Source organism: Macadamia integrifolia, chromosome 6 (genome assembly GCF_013358625.1).
Source record: "Macadamia integrifolia cultivar HAES 741 chromosome 6, SCU_Mint_v3, whole genome shotgun sequence".
Taxonomy (NCBI): Eukaryota; Viridiplantae; Streptophyta; class Magnoliopsida; order Proteales; family Proteaceae; genus Macadamia; species Macadamia integrifolia.
In genome coordinates, this window is record NC_056562.1 from 38,714,255 (window position 1) to 38,728,596 (window position 14,342).

At 40.3% G+C, this 14,342-nt stretch overlaps 3 protein-coding genes across 4 annotated transcripts; all 3 read left to right on the forward strand.

Moving 5' to 3' along the window:
- Positions 1–4,203: 4,203 nt before the first annotated feature.
- Positions 4,204–6,090, forward strand: LOC122081307 (aspartyl protease family protein 2). Its single transcript, XM_042648373.1, has one exon. The coding sequence runs from the start codon at positions 4,415–4,417 to the stop codon at positions 5,846–5,848; it is 1,434 nt and encodes a 477-aa protein (XP_042504307.1). The 5' UTR covers positions 4,204–4,414; the 3' UTR covers positions 5,849–6,090.
- A 132-nt stretch (positions 6,091–6,222) lies between these two features.
- On the forward strand, positions 6,223–10,590 carry LOC122081308 (F-box protein SKIP8-like). Of its 2 annotated transcripts, none has more exons than XM_042648374.1 (3): positions 6,223–6,833; positions 7,470–7,681; positions 10,154–10,590. In XM_042648374.1, exons 1-3 carry the CDS (start codon positions 6,642–6,644, stop codon positions 10,377–10,379), a joined length of 630 nt encoding a protein of 209 aa, XP_042504308.1. In that variant the 5' UTR covers positions 6,223–6,641; the 3' UTR covers positions 10,380–10,590. The 2 variants fall into 2 exon arrangements, with proteins under 2 accessions (XP_042504308.1, XP_042504309.1); XM_042648375.1 differs by having other exon boundaries at positions 7,470–7,666.
- A 390-nt stretch (positions 10,591–10,980) lies between these two features.
- LOC122081309 (RNA polymerase II transcriptional coactivator KELP-like) lies at positions 10,981–13,455 on the forward strand. Its single transcript, XM_042648376.1, has 3 exons — positions 10,981–11,454; positions 11,698–11,803; positions 13,113–13,455. The coding sequence occupies exons 1-3, from the start codon at positions 11,110–11,112 to the stop codon at positions 13,205–13,207; spliced, it is 546 nt and encodes a 181-aa protein (XP_042504310.1). The 5' UTR covers positions 10,981–11,109; the 3' UTR covers positions 13,208–13,455.
- The last annotated feature ends 887 nt before the right edge of the window (positions 13,456–14,342 follow it).

The window sequence follows — 14,342 nt, forward strand, 5'->3', positions numbered from 1 at the left end:
ATGGAGATATGATGCTATGACTGGAATGGGCTCATCATTAACTTTGACATTTAATTGTTCATGGTATGAGATACCCTATTTAGTTTAATCTGGAGAGCACTAAAATTCAAATGAGTAGATGAAGAGATTTACCATTAACTTTAGGTGGAGAGGAAAATAATTAATCTTTTTGGTAAACGGAAACAAATCAATCACATGCTCAATTTTCCCTTGATGAACTAATATCATTTTAGAATTTGATTCATCATCAAATCCCACCCTCTATTGTTCATAGGTTCTATATAAATAAAAAATAAATAAATAAATAAAAAACAAGAAAACAAAAAAATTCATGGCTTGAAAACCCTTCTTTGATCTAATTAATGGGTGGAGAGAAAATGGGTCACTCATACACTCAATTGCTCATAGATGAGCTAATATCATTTTTTAACTTTGGTTCAACAACAATTTCTCACCCTGTATTTTTTTTTTTTTCTTGTTAACGACGGGTATAACGATGGGTAGGGGCGTCAACCGATTGGGCTGGTTCGGTTTCGATCAGGCTTAATCGGGCTTGAAGACTTTCAAAGGCTACACCGTGTCCGCCCATTTAACTAATCGGGTTTAGTTATTGAGGGCATGGTACACTTTATATTCGGTCGGTCGGCCTCGGGCTATAATCGGTTTACCTTAATCGGGCTTTAGTCGGGCCTTAATCGGGCTACGGACATGTTTAATATTAAACGGACTTTAACCGATTTTTAAATGGGCACTTTTTAAAATGTGCTCTTATATTCCGGCCCACTCATGCAAGCCCAAAAAAATTACAATAAATCAATAAATGATACAAAATATAACCATTATTTAAAATGTGAACATGTCTTTACTTTTTAGTTTTTACTCTTTAATTTTGGGGGTAAAATAGGTATTCTACAATCATTAAAGGGTCGGGCCAAGCCAGTGCACAATAGGCCGATCTCGGTAGGGTGTTATTCAGTCGGTCTCGGTCGGGCGCCCAACGGTCCAAGTAGCAAAACCGAGACCGACCATTTATAAACGAGCCAGGCTCAAGCCCGACACGTTTAATAAATGGTCCGGGCTGGGCCAGTCTATAAACGGTCGGTCCCGATCAATTTAGTTGGGTCGGACCACGAATTGACACCCCTAACGATGGGTATTCAGGCCTTTGGTCTGACTAGTCCCGTGGGATCATACTAACTCCACAACCGCATGGACTGGGTCATACCAGGGTTGAATGAAAACCATTCATGATTCAATTTTCACTAAAAGCAGTGAAGAACACCAAGTTTGTTGCTCACCAATTACGCTACCCCCTTGAGTTACCCCCTTATTCTAGTAACCACCTCCACCCATGCAAGAAAAAAATAATTGAAAACTCTATTTTATTTTCAAGATTCATTTTAGGGTTAAAAAAAACTGAATGGATCTAGAAATTTTATGGAGTAAATATAGCACCGAACACACTAGTATATTTATGGATTCTCTAGACAGGTCTTATATAAAAAGGGGAAACTACATGATTATTCACTTTTGGGTTTCTTTTTACAAAATTATCCCCCCAATCTTCATGTTTATCTAATTGACCAAATTAAGTTTGGGTATTATAAAACTACCCCTCACCACCTATATTTTGTTGACATTTTAACCCCTACTTCATCTTCCTCAACCTCTTCTTTGCCCTCTTTTGTTTACAGTTTACCCACACTACAACTCTCACTGATTATCTTCTCTAACTCGTTGATGATGAGATCTCTCTCCACCGGAATCACCATTTTACCCTAATTTTCTATTCTCTATTCCCCCCCTTTCTTCCTCCTATCTCCAGGAACTGGAACCCTCATCGGCACTAATCCTTTTATCCGCCTTTGATGGCCCGATTGCAAGGTGCCTCCTAACAACTAAGTTTGAAGAACAACTACTATTAAAATCCTAACCAAATTAGAGGACACTGGAATTCTAAATTAAATTTAAGTCTTATAGTCAGATTTGGATGAGGCGTGGAAAGAGTTGCAGAAAATGCCGTAATCAATGAGTTTTGCCTTATTGGGTTAAGAAACCCTCATAACAGCCCCAAATAACCCTCTTTCAAGAGAGAGAGAGAGAGAGTTGTTTATTTGTTCATATCCTAAGTTATGGCACCATGACTCACGAGAGGTTAGAAATGAAACCACACGAGAGAGAGTTTTTGACAACCTCTCTAACAGAGAGAGTGGAGCAAGAGAGAGGGATGATGCCGCATAGTCGGTTGCGAGTAGCGACTGCTGTTGTGGAGGAAAGTGTTGGGGGTTGAAATCGTCTGCAATTCCAATCTCGTACAATTCCGTGCAATACCACCTTCAGGCGGTGACACGTGTATTGATACCAATACAATGGCCCAGATCTGGTACAACTAATAAAACATTAAATCAGTGAAAAGACATTTAAATCAGATATGGGCCATTGTATTGGTATCAATACACGTGTCACCGCCTGAAGGGGGTATTGCACGGAATTGTACGAGATCGGAATTGCAGACGATTTTTTTCCAAGTGTTGGGGATAGAGAAGAGGATGAGAGAGGGGAGTGGGGGTAAAAATGTAAAATAAATCATATGATAAGGGATGGTACTTTTTTGGATATTTTTATCATACCAATGTTTTGAGTATATCTGTTGAAGGGAAAACTGAATGAATAATTTGATAAATTGAAACCCAATTGTAGGTAATCTTATAATTTTTCCATATAAAATCTGATGACTAATGTCAATCGTGTGATCTATAATAGATATATGTCTTCCCTTATTTATTCCATGGTCAAAGCTTCTTTAATTAAATTAGACCTTTTAAATAAATTTTAAACATTTTACTAACGTGTGACCTAGTTAAGTTGGACTCAGATGAAGAGGGTTTCCTATACCGACCATGTGTGGAGAATTATTAACAAAAAAAAAAAAAAAAAAAAAAAAAAAAAAAAAAAAAAAAAAGAAAGCCTTGTGTGGAGAATCTCTCATGCAAATTCCAAACAAGACACTAGAAATGATTCCACGAACAAGAGAACCCAAATTGCTAGGGGGAGAGAGTGTAAATAGTTTTTCTGATTAAGAGGAATTTGTAAATGTGAGATCCATATAATCAGATTGTAAAGGGTTATGGAAAAAACATATGTTGAATTTGTCTCGAATTCTTGATCCGTTTTGAAGATTGATCCACTTTGATATATTTTGGTGGCGACCTGAATAAAAAGTTTTCTGAGATCTGTGATGGAAGTAGAGGGGTTGGGTCGATAGGCTCAAACCCTGAGTCCATCACTGATCTCGTATAAGGGTGCAGGGACGTAGCCCCTGCAGTATGGTTTGACAGGATCAACCATGACCTGATGAGTCAGCCCATGACTTAAGAGTATATATAATGTATTGTTGCTTGTTGAGAAAGTCATTGTATTTTGAGAGTTTTTCGAGTTAGGGTTTCAGGGAGAGTTTTCTCGCTGCTACTTAAGTATAATCTCTATTCTGTATAGTGAAACATCTTCTTCTTCACCCGAGGACGTAGCACACCACCCTGGTGTGTGAACCTCATTAAATCTCTGTGTCATACGTATCTATTGTCTCTTTATTTTTCGTATTTCATGGTGTTTGATCTAACAATATCTATACACTATAAACTTATATCAAAATTGATTTTTTTTCTTTAATTTTTATAAATAATTTTCTTTTTCTATAACTTCTTTTTTAGTTTCTCTTGCAACCAAACAGAACCGCAGTATTAACACTGATCAGTGATCAATACTGATACGGAAAATTAATTCCAACGGTGCTAATATTATAGCGCAACTGACAACTGCGGTAGGGAGTGGGGCCACATCCAACTTCCAAGTTCCAAACAATAATAAAGAAGCACCTCCCGAAGTTAATTCATCACCTTACGAATTGGTACCCTAAAATTCAGTTTGGTGCTGGAGGGTCTCGAGTTCGAGACTCCATGATCTACACCCTAATATCACTAGGGACCAATTGACTGAACGGCGGGAAGGTATTTGAATCAATTTTTGGGCATGAAATTTCTCATCCAGACCATAGTCTTCCTATAAAACGCCAAACTAGCTACTTCATGGCAGCATAAAGTGTACACAGGTAAAAAACACCAGCTCATATAGAAATTGCATGCTTGGTTGGGAGTTGGGACCTTTGCTTGGGAGTCGTGTCCTGTGGAAACATTTCCTACACTGGAAAAAGAGTAATAAAGGAAGAAAGGTAAAGCACAGACGGAGTCACGGAGTGGTTGAGGAGAGAGAGAGAGAGAGAGAGAGAGAACTGAGAGAGAGAGAGAGAACTGTGTTCACACTCCATTCCCCATTACTTCTGGTCTCCCTCTTATAAGTCTGTATGTAGTCTCGTTTGCTGCTTAGAACGACCCAGGGTTTCCTTAACTCTCCCTCCATGGAAGGAAAAGTGAGAGTAATTACATTTTCCTTCTTCCTCCTTGTCGTTTGCCTCTCAGGCGGTTCTGCAAAACCGCTTGAGTACCAAAACCTGGTATTGGGTACTCTTCCGAGGCCTGCTACCCACAACAACGATCTCTCATGGAGCGAATCTTCAACCTTATCCGAACTTGAAAATGCCGAAACTAGCATTGAAACCACTCTAAGTGTACGCTTAGAACATAGAGACGTTCTAGCCTTCAATGCAACACCTGAAGCCCTCTTTGAGCTGAGGTTGGAGAGGGATGTGGCTAGGGTTGAAACCCTGACGACCATGGCAGCTGGTTCGAGAAATGCCACCCGCGTTCCCCCAAAGGACTTCAGCAGCTCCATCATTTCCGGGCTATCTCAAGGGAGCGGAGAGTACTTCACTAGGTTAGGTATAGGCACTCCTCCCAGATACCTCTACATGGTGCTTGACACTGGCAGCGATATCGTTTGGATCCAATGTGCGCCTTGCCGTAAATGTTACAACCAGGCCGATCCCGTCTTCGATCCTAAGAAATCTGGCTCTTTTGCTGCTGTACCCTGTTCGTCGCCGCTCTGCAGGAGACTTGATGCGTCGGGTTGTAGCCAGCAGCGGTTGTGCCTCTACCAGGTCTCCTACGGCGACGGATCTTTCACCATCGGTGAATTCTCGACCGAGGTACTAACCTTTCGAGGGACTAAGGTGGGAAATGTAGCGTTCGGATGCGGCCATGATAACGAAGGACTGTTCGTCGGTGCTGCCGGGTTATTTGGTCTCGGTAGAGGGGGACTGTCTTTCCCTTCTCAGACTGGGCGTCGTTTCGGTCGGAAATTTTCGTATTGCCTAGTCGATCGCCAGTCGTCCAAGCCCTCGTCCGCTGTTTTTGGGGAATCGTCCGTGCCAAGATCGGCCGTATTCACGCCTATGCTTACGAATCCCAAGCTCGACACGTTCTACTACATTGAACTCACCGGAATCAGTGTAGGCGGAGTGCTGGTGCCGGGTATATCAGCCTCCATGTTCAGGCTTGACGCGGCTGGGAACGGTGGGGTTATCATCGATTCCGGCACTTCTGTGACTCGGTTGACTCGCCCAGCTTACATAGCGCTCCGTGACGCGTTCCGCGCGGGAGCACAGTTGAAGAGTGCGCCTGGATTCTCGTTGTTCGACACGTGTTACGATCTTTCTGGGAAGTCGGTGGTAAAGGTGCCAACGGTGGTGATGCATTTCGGGGGTGGAGCCAATCTGGCATTGCCGGCGGCGAATTACCTGATACCGGTAGATAGTAACGCTACCTTCTGCTTCGCTTTTGCGGGAACAAGCGGTGGGTTATCGATTGTCGGCAATATACAACAACAAGGTTTCCGGGTTGTGTTCGATGGTGCCGGTTCGCGGATCGGGTTCTCTCCGAACGGGTGCGCGTGATGTGGGGACTAAGGAGAGGGAGAATTTTGTCTTTTTCTGTGGGAAAAAAAGAGAGAGAGGAGGGTTCAGGATAAGGCTTTGCACAGTCAGCAGTTATACTGCACTGTTTTACTGCGCTGTTGCGGCTATGGTGTTGTATTAACTATTAATCTACGTCATATTTACTCCGATGGGTAAATCTTAGTGCTGTACTCCGTGTAACAAAGTCTGGTTACATCAAGAAAAACCTTTTTTTCTCTTAATTTTTTGGGTAATTTAATCCGAAATAAGTTACAACTTAACAACGCCTCATTCCCATCTTTCCCTCTCTTCAGAATTGCGAAAAAACTGATAAAAGAGCGGTTACGCAGTTCCGTGCTCGAAAACACCACTTTACCTTCCATCCCTGAAACAAGAATAACAAGACGAAAATGGCAATAACTTCTAAAACCCTAGTTTCCTCATCAAAACCTTCCGAGACCTCTTATCTATGACTCCTCGTCTTCTCCTTTCCAGGTTTTGATGTCTTGTAGATGGATAGCATTTCTCTTTTCTCTGGCGGTTTCCATACTTTTCCTTCTATATAGTAGCGGCTATTACTGCATTATGTTGCTTGTGCGCTCTGTGGGCGGTTCGATTGTCTCCCTTGACCATTCTCTTGAGGGTGAAACGGTGGGAATCTGACGGAGTCGTCTACAGTACCGAGAATTCGTTGAAGAAGGCCTGTGGTTGTAGCTGTTATTGTGGTTGGAGTGGTGAAGGTACTGATTATACTCTTTCACCTGCTCCTTACGCCAACGGTAGTGTCGGAGATATGCACGAGAGAGCTCCTGTAGTGGCTGAGCTTCAGTCCGGGTCTTCAATGATGGAGCTCTTAGTACCGGAGATCACAACCCATGCGCTTAGTTATTTGGATTATCCGAGCCTCTGCCGTCTTTCGATGACGAATTCATCCATGAGGAAGGCTGCCAATGATGATAATGCCTGGAAAGCTCTTTATCACAAGGTGTGTGGAGACTTGTAATACTTCTAACTAATGGTCTAATTTTATAAAAGCTTGGAATCCTAACTCCGTTTAGATTGTTGAGTTGTTCAATATTCTTTCGTTCGTAAGTCTTGATTCTGCTACTTCCTCACTAAACTCCAAACTACTGAGTCCTTGCTTTGATGGTGCTTCCCTCTCCCGAAGTTCTATGAAGGCAATTCCCCTTCCCCTGCACTTCTCTCTTAATATAGGCCGCATAGAGGCCCCAAACTGTAGTTATTGACTTGTGGTGGGTACAACAACACAACTTTGGATTATGGCCGGTCAGTAGTTTGCACAATGTCGGAAATTTTTAAGTATGTAAAATAGTTGGGATAAGGTTTTGTGGAGTTTAGTGGAATTTGCTCGTTGGCTTTCCAATGATTGGAACAACTCATTCATATTCTGGCAAAGTATTGGTCTAACAATTGTTGTATGAATAATGCTTATTACCTAATTTCCCATACTGAACCACCACTTAAATTATGAGGTTAACATATATAAGTCTCTGTAATTTTTATATTAATATCATCAGATGGCAGAAATTTCTTGAATAAGCTTTGGATTCATTGAGTGTATATAAGATTTGTAATTTAGTTTTTGACCACGTTTTTTTAGGACTTCACTGTGGAACAAGACGACATTACACCACTTAATGGGTGGAAGGCATATTATGCAGCTACAAGAGCTGTTGTGAATGTCAATGAAGAGTTCTATAGTATCATCAGAGAAAGGTCACTTACAGCGATGAGTCGTGTCTGGCTTAATGCTGATTACGTGAAGTGCATCCATAGCTCTGGGGAGTTCTTCACGGGGTATGATCCTTCCAGGTTCTGTTCTGTAGTGTTATCCCAAATACTTTCTACCATACTAAGATCTATCTGTCATTGAAAACCATAGTAGATTTTTACTTGCTGTTTAACTTGGCTAGAGATCTTGAATGGGCTTTAGGGAATTAATGGTTGGAGATACCTGTCTTATTGCAGTAGAAATAGTGATATTTTTTACCTGAATACTGTTTATGTTTTAACATTCTGGCTTTTCAAGGAAAGTCAGGAGATTTGGTTGAAGAATAGGAAAGCATCTGATACTACTCCCCTCTCTTTTGATAATTACACATCTGATACTAGTCTGTTCCAGGTTTATTTGATTGTTGAAACATGGTAGTCTTGCTACTTAGCTTTTCACTCACTTACCATTTGCTGAAAGTATGCTCACATACTGGAAATAGTCCCTATGAGGACAGTTATTGATATTGGATCTATATTTCCCTTGGATTATGATTACTGCCAATTATGGAAGATTACTTTGTTCTCTCATTTTAGAATACTCCTTTGTGCTTGTCATATCTTTTTGGAGTTTTGAGGATTATCAAAAGATGGAATGAAGAAATAATATTTAAGATGTCCAATTGAATTGCTGCCTGAACTTGTATAAGCCTATGGCTTTAAAATGGCAACTTACTGTTGTTTTTTATATAATGAAATGCCTAGCAGTGTGAACAATATTAAATTTAAGTCTCCAGTAAAAAAAGTATGTGGTGAAATAATCTAATTTGGGATAATATTTCCACCTTGGGTACCTTTGAGAGGAGATAGTTATAAACCCGTGAAGATAAAAAGGCTTATGCAGGAATAGAAAGTGAATAAAAGGAGATTGAGAAAGTAAAGCCATTCCTTGGGACTATTTCGGGAAATTGTTGCCAAGAAGTCTCATCCCTTAATCCCTGCTGGAATTTAAGGTGGCACTTCACTAGACTTTGGTGGTTGGCTGGTTATCCTTTTCAACTTGGGACCCTTGCAGCTATTTTATCTCCTTTCCGAGGCTAGATCTCTCAGTTTTGCCATGAATATCTTGTTCAGTTGGAGACTTAAGAGTAACTTTGTTGTGAACTTCCCAAGAGTGAGGAGGGGTAGGTGCTTGTAATTGTTCTTTTTCTGTCTCTGTTCTCATTGCATTGAACCATTGGGCTTTGTTCTTTTCTTTCATCACTAATATTGGTATTATGCTCTTCAATTAAAAAGGACAATAACTGATTAAGTGGGGTTTTGAAAAGCCGACGTATACAAGAGGTTTAATTGGCCATGCTTATGGCACTTGCCACGAATAGGTCTGTAGACAACAAACGATACATATGGTGACAACATGATTAATTGCAAGTATATATATATATATATATATATCTTTTGGTGGCAAGATTGGTATAAGTACAGCTGATGATTGTCTATGAAAAGACAGAAGCAGACTGGCATCCTAGATATAATTTTTTCTGTGACCAACCTAGTTGGTTTGGAAGAGGACTCATTCGCCTAGGTGAGTAGTGAAGGATACTCTTTTCAAATGGATACAATTGAAGAAATCCTTGGGGCAGAAATCTGGAATTGGATAGTTGAAGGAAGCTAACAATTAAATTTCTTTCATAGGATGGTCAGGAAGGCATAAAATTCAATAAGCCAAGGGAGTCATATTTGGAGGATTATGAAGGAATTTTGGGTTTATTTTTGTAACAATCGCGTGTGTGCAGGGGTTGCACTTGTGCACATGCAGAAAATACATGCTTTGCAGTGGATTGATGTGCAGATGTTGGATAAGAAAGTGTTACTCTTCAGCCATGATTTTGATTTGGATGAATGGAGTCCATAATAGCTTGTGGTAGCTGTAGCCTATCTTTTCTGAGTAATAAATCAATCTGCCTTTCCTTTTTATTATTGGTTTTGATGAAACTTTCCTTTTTGCCATTGCTATGGAAGCTTTTATTATAAATTTTTATCAGGCACTAGATGAAAAATCATGTTTTAGGCCTTCAGTTTGATTGGAAAACTCCAGTTGATGGACAATATGTTGGCCCCTTATTAACCCCTGGTTTGATTTGAACATTTTGATTTGTAGTGGTGCGTCAGGTTGACAGTCGGCGCTTATTTTAATTAGTCATAAATCGTCAATCTTTTTGCATGGATCCTCGTGCTCATCCTTGCTTAGTATCTCCATGTAGCCGGCCCATCAATTTGGGATAAGGTTTTGAATGTTGTTATTGTTGTCGTTGATTTTTTTTTGGGGTTGGGGGGGGGGATCTCCATTCTGAGTTCTGTAGTCTAAAAAGTCCAAAAAGGGGAATTAATTGGAGGCTTTTTCAAGCCATTTCAACTCTTGTGGCACTAGGAAGGTGATCCATGCTAATCTAAACTCTTTTTTATTGCATTGGACTGAATTATATAGAAGAAGTCATGTTCTTATCATTTTAACAAGAGAGAGGATGGTGGGGTTGAGCGTCTGGATTAATCTGTTTATGGCTTTTTCTACAGGTATGATGCAGTTATGGAGAGTTGGCAGCTTGTGTTCAATTGGGCAGGGGCTGATGTTCAGATTCGGGATGTGCGTGTTCGGGTGCTGACAGACATGGCTTGGGTCACAATGAAAGCCTACGCGGACATGGAAATTGGGTTATTTAATGTCACCAATTTGTATGAGTTCCACAACGGGCAGTGGTACATGGTTCACCATCACTACTCTGTAATGCACATTGGTTAGGAGGCGGAGCACCAAAATATGTTCGCGTAAATATATAAAAAAGTTAGAAAAATATATAACCCATATACATATATAATGGCCTTTGTTATTAGGCCATCGGTTGTTTCTATTTGTTCTGCCTTTATTTTCTTTCACATTTGAGTTTCTTCTGTAAATACTCATTGTTCTACAAAGAAAAATGAAAAAGTAAATATCCATTGTATTTTCTCTACCTTACATCCTTTGGTTAGACTCTCGTTGAGGGATAAGGATCCTGCTCCTCTACGGCGTGGCAGTGTAAATTCGATGGTCTGAAACACCTGGTTATGGACTATGGACCCAACATGTGGGTGTATGCTTTTAGATGCTCCAAGCCTTCGGATGTACATTGCCACCTCTGCTGTGTGCCGTAGAAGAGCTCCATCCTTCTTCTACGGTAAATTCGATCAGTCTTTGTTTCACTTTGATTTCTACCTGTCTCATAGAACCCCATCCTGAAATCAAAATGATAAGGATCTGGTTCAATCCGAGTTAAACCGTTCAATTTTGGTCGGTCCGTTAGGTAATGGGCTGACCCAGAAATAACTCTCTCATGAATGTTTCCTTTGTGTTTTTGGTAGAATATAGTTACAGTCGAGTCAGTCTTCACTCTTGAGTGAATGCTATTACTATAAAAGGGATCCGAAAGGACAGAAACTCGATTACCGGAAAAGGCATCCTTGTCGGCGTTGTTTTGATATTTACGAGATACATGGAACCAGCAACACAACGGGAAGTGGAAGAGACGGTGCTCGAGATTTTAAGAAACACGGACATGAACGAGATGACCGAGTTCAAGGTTAGAACCATGGCTGCGGAGAAGCTTGGGGTCGATCTCTCAGGTCCGGAACCAAAGCGTTTTGTCAGAAATGTTGTCGAGTCGTTTTTGCTGTCTAAGGAGCAGCAGGAGCAACAGGTGACTGGCGCTGTTGTGGATGAAGAAAAGAAAGAGATCGAAGAAGAAGAAGAAGACGGCGAAGGTGGAGAGGAGGAGAAGAAGAAGTCCGCCATCGCTGCCAAAGAGTACGATGATGATGGTGATCTCATTATTTGCAGGGTAAGTTGTGCTTTACTGCAAAATCATAAATGCTAATTTTGCATTTCAAGTTATCAAAACCCTAGTTAGTTTGTGTAGTGTGAGGGGAACATCAACATTTCATTTTCCTTTCAATTGCTTTTGGCAGCATTAGATAAGGAGAAAGAACTCGTAAACCCTAGTTAGCTCTTGGATTTGTTGGAAACCGTAGTTAGCTCTTGGATTAGTTGGTGATTTCTCTAATGGGGTGCTACCTCCTTACAGCTATCGAACAAGAGAAGGGTTACGATTCAAGATTTTAGAGGGAAGACCTTGGTGTCGATAAGGGAATACTACGAGAGAGACGGGAAGCAACTTCCTTCCTCAAAAGGTAGTTATTCTGCCATGACTAGGCACTACTACTATTATCACTTGCACTTTCCCTTTTTTTTTCCTTTGGTGTTTGCTGCGATCAATTGGCTTGTATACTTCAGCATTTCCTTGGTTTCATTGTTAATTTTTCCAGTAATACATGAGTTTGTAATTGGAAATCTTTCCCCTAGTGGCATTTGTTGAAATGTCATAACATGAACCCTTTTCAGGGGGTATCCTGCAAATTTGATTTTCTGTAGTTCACTTCGGTCCCAGTCTGAGGCAGAATTCACTTTTTCAAGTCTTTGTGACAAGTGGTTTTATTATTGCTATTGGTTTATTTTTCGAGCCCGAAGTGGTTGGCATAAGCATGCAGGGGTTACGTAAGTGGGTGAAGACAAATTTTGAGCCTTGGACATGTATCAGTACTTAGTAAACTTGTTGGATAATCTGCTCAACTGTAGTTGTGGGCAAGATATGTTTCTTCTATGGTGTTAGAGCAATTGGATTCTTGTTTCATTTTTATTGAGCTGCCTCTCGATTATCAACTTTCAGTGCTTATTCATGAGCTGGTATATCAGTTGGACCTACTTAGGTGTCTTTAGATTGCATCACTTTAATCTATTTGTTACTATCACTTGCTAAAATTTGGAATTCTGCGTTTTTTCTTAGTATTTTCTTATAGGATTTTTTCTTTTCTTTATCGTATCGTTGAACTTTGTTGTAAGATTTCTACACCTTTTTGGTTAAAGAGGCTATTATGTTCTTCAGATTTATGCACATTCCAGCATGCTCTATCTGCTGGATTGCTGATGCCTCATGTATTTCTATTTGTGGATAAACATTAACCCTTGATGATATGAGAATTTCTTTCCGTTTACTATCCTATCAATAGTCTGCCAAAATCTGTCTGTTTGGTGGTTGGCTTAATCGTCTGGTTACTGTCGTGCACCAAGAGGTGCCTGGACTTGGTGTTTGGTATCTTATTTGATGCCCATATATGCCTGTTGCCTGTTTGATTTAAATTCAGTTGAAAATAAAGAGGCCTTTATTAAAGGTGTTCTGGTAATTCGATCTGGACAATACCCTTCCAATGTATGTCAGAGGATCAAGGTAGACATCCTAGGTCTGAAAGAGGCCCTCTAATTGGTGGTTAGGATATTCTTGTTGGATCGAGCCTTTTGCACACCACCAGTGTGTGTGCAGGGGCATCTCATTTTGAACTGTTTAACTATTTTCAGAGTTTTGTATATCTTTGCTCTTCATTAGGAATATTGGCTGCTTATTATAGTTGAATTATAATGATAAACTTTCTGTTGTATCCACAGGAATCAGTTTGACAGCTGAGCAATGGTCAGCTTTCAGTAAGGCTGTGCCTGCAATAGAGGAAGCCATCGAAAAGATGGAGTCCAGGCTAAGGTGATCTGTGGATTTCGGAGTTCATACATTTAACCAAGGTCCTAAAAATGGCAGTGATGTTTCAACTGGATCATGGATGTTTTGCACCTTGGAAGGATTTTGTTTGCCCTCTTCGTCTTCTGTTGTGGGGGTGTAGTTTTGGTCGGCCTGGTTGAGAAATATTATCTTGTAATCTAACTGTAGGATGCTCTTCAGGTTGTAACTCCTTTGGCATATGCTTATAAAATCCTGCTCTGGTTCATATTTCTGCAAGTGAAATCAAATCAGTATGAAAATTTTGTATTTATTACTTTTTAACATAATTGGGTAATTAATTTTTATTAACATTTTATATTTAATTAATTTTAATCCCTTTGATTTGTAAAAGAGAACAAAGACTTAATCTGACAAATTTAATCAAGTACATTAAATAATCATGTTTACAAATCAATGAGCGTTGATGTAAAAAAATGTTCTTCGGGTGCACCCCTCTTATTTTCAGCCTAGTGGTCCAAATCTTTGCATCAATGTTGAATGGCAAACCTGTCTATTGTTTCAGTTGATGGGGTTTGGGTCAATTTAGTACCTGATCAATAATCTGGTAGGGTCTTGATCCCTTCTTTGATGTTCAACTGTAGTTCAAATTCGGGTAATACTACCAAAACCTGTTTTACTACTAGGCAAGGCCAAAACAATTTCTTTAAGGTATATACCATTCTTTCAAAGAGCTATTATCGATTAACCGAATAGGATCTCAATAAGGTTGGCTGACTGACTTTATTCGGTATAGTTTGGTACCATGGATAGAATTCAGAACCATAGAACTGTTGCAATCCGAGTAGACTGGGTAATACTTAGCCCAGGACCAGGACAAGGCTCTTGCACGTATTTTGATCAAGATGATCCCCCTGTGTGACCTGGATTTAGATCTTCTCCAGCCCGGACCAGCCAGACTCAAAACAGGAGAGAGGAAAGAGAAACCTTCTGTTTCTCTGTGTGACCCACCCATCTGTGGTTCAATATCATCATTCTGCGTGCCATTACGGGTGAGGTTGGCAAAAAAATGCTCTATATACTTCCCGGACTTCATCAACTTTAACACTACAATACCATATACCATGATCAGGCAGCACAAAAGGGGAACATATACCTTAAAACCC

Coding starts and splice junctions, on each gene's coding strand:
- LOC122081307 (XM_042648373.1), top strand. CDS start 4,415: ATGGAAGGAAAAGTGAGAGTAATTACATTTTCCTTCTTCCTCCTTGTC.
- LOC122081308 (XM_042648374.1), top strand. CDS start 6,642: ATGCACGAGAGAGCTCCTGTAGTGGCTGAGCTTCAGTCCGGGTCTTCA. Junction 6,834..7,469: donor GGAAAGCTCTTTATCACAAG/GTGTGTGGAGAC, acceptor ACGTTTTTTTAG/GACTTCACTGTGGAACAAGA. Junction 7,682..10,153: donor ACGGGGTATGATCCTTCCAG/GTTCTGTTCTGT, acceptor CTTTTTCTACAG/GTATGATGCAGTTATGGAGA.
- LOC122081309 (XM_042648376.1), top strand. CDS start 11,110: ATGGAACCAGCAACACAACGGGAAGTGGAAGAGACGGTGCTCGAGATT. Junction 11,455..11,697: donor GTGATCTCATTATTTGCAGG/GTAAGTTGTGCT, acceptor ACCTCCTTACAG/CTATCGAACAAGAGAAGGGT. Junction 11,804..13,112: donor GCAACTTCCTTCCTCAAAAG/GTAGTTATTCTG, acceptor TTGTATCCACAG/GAATCAGTTTGACAGCTGAG.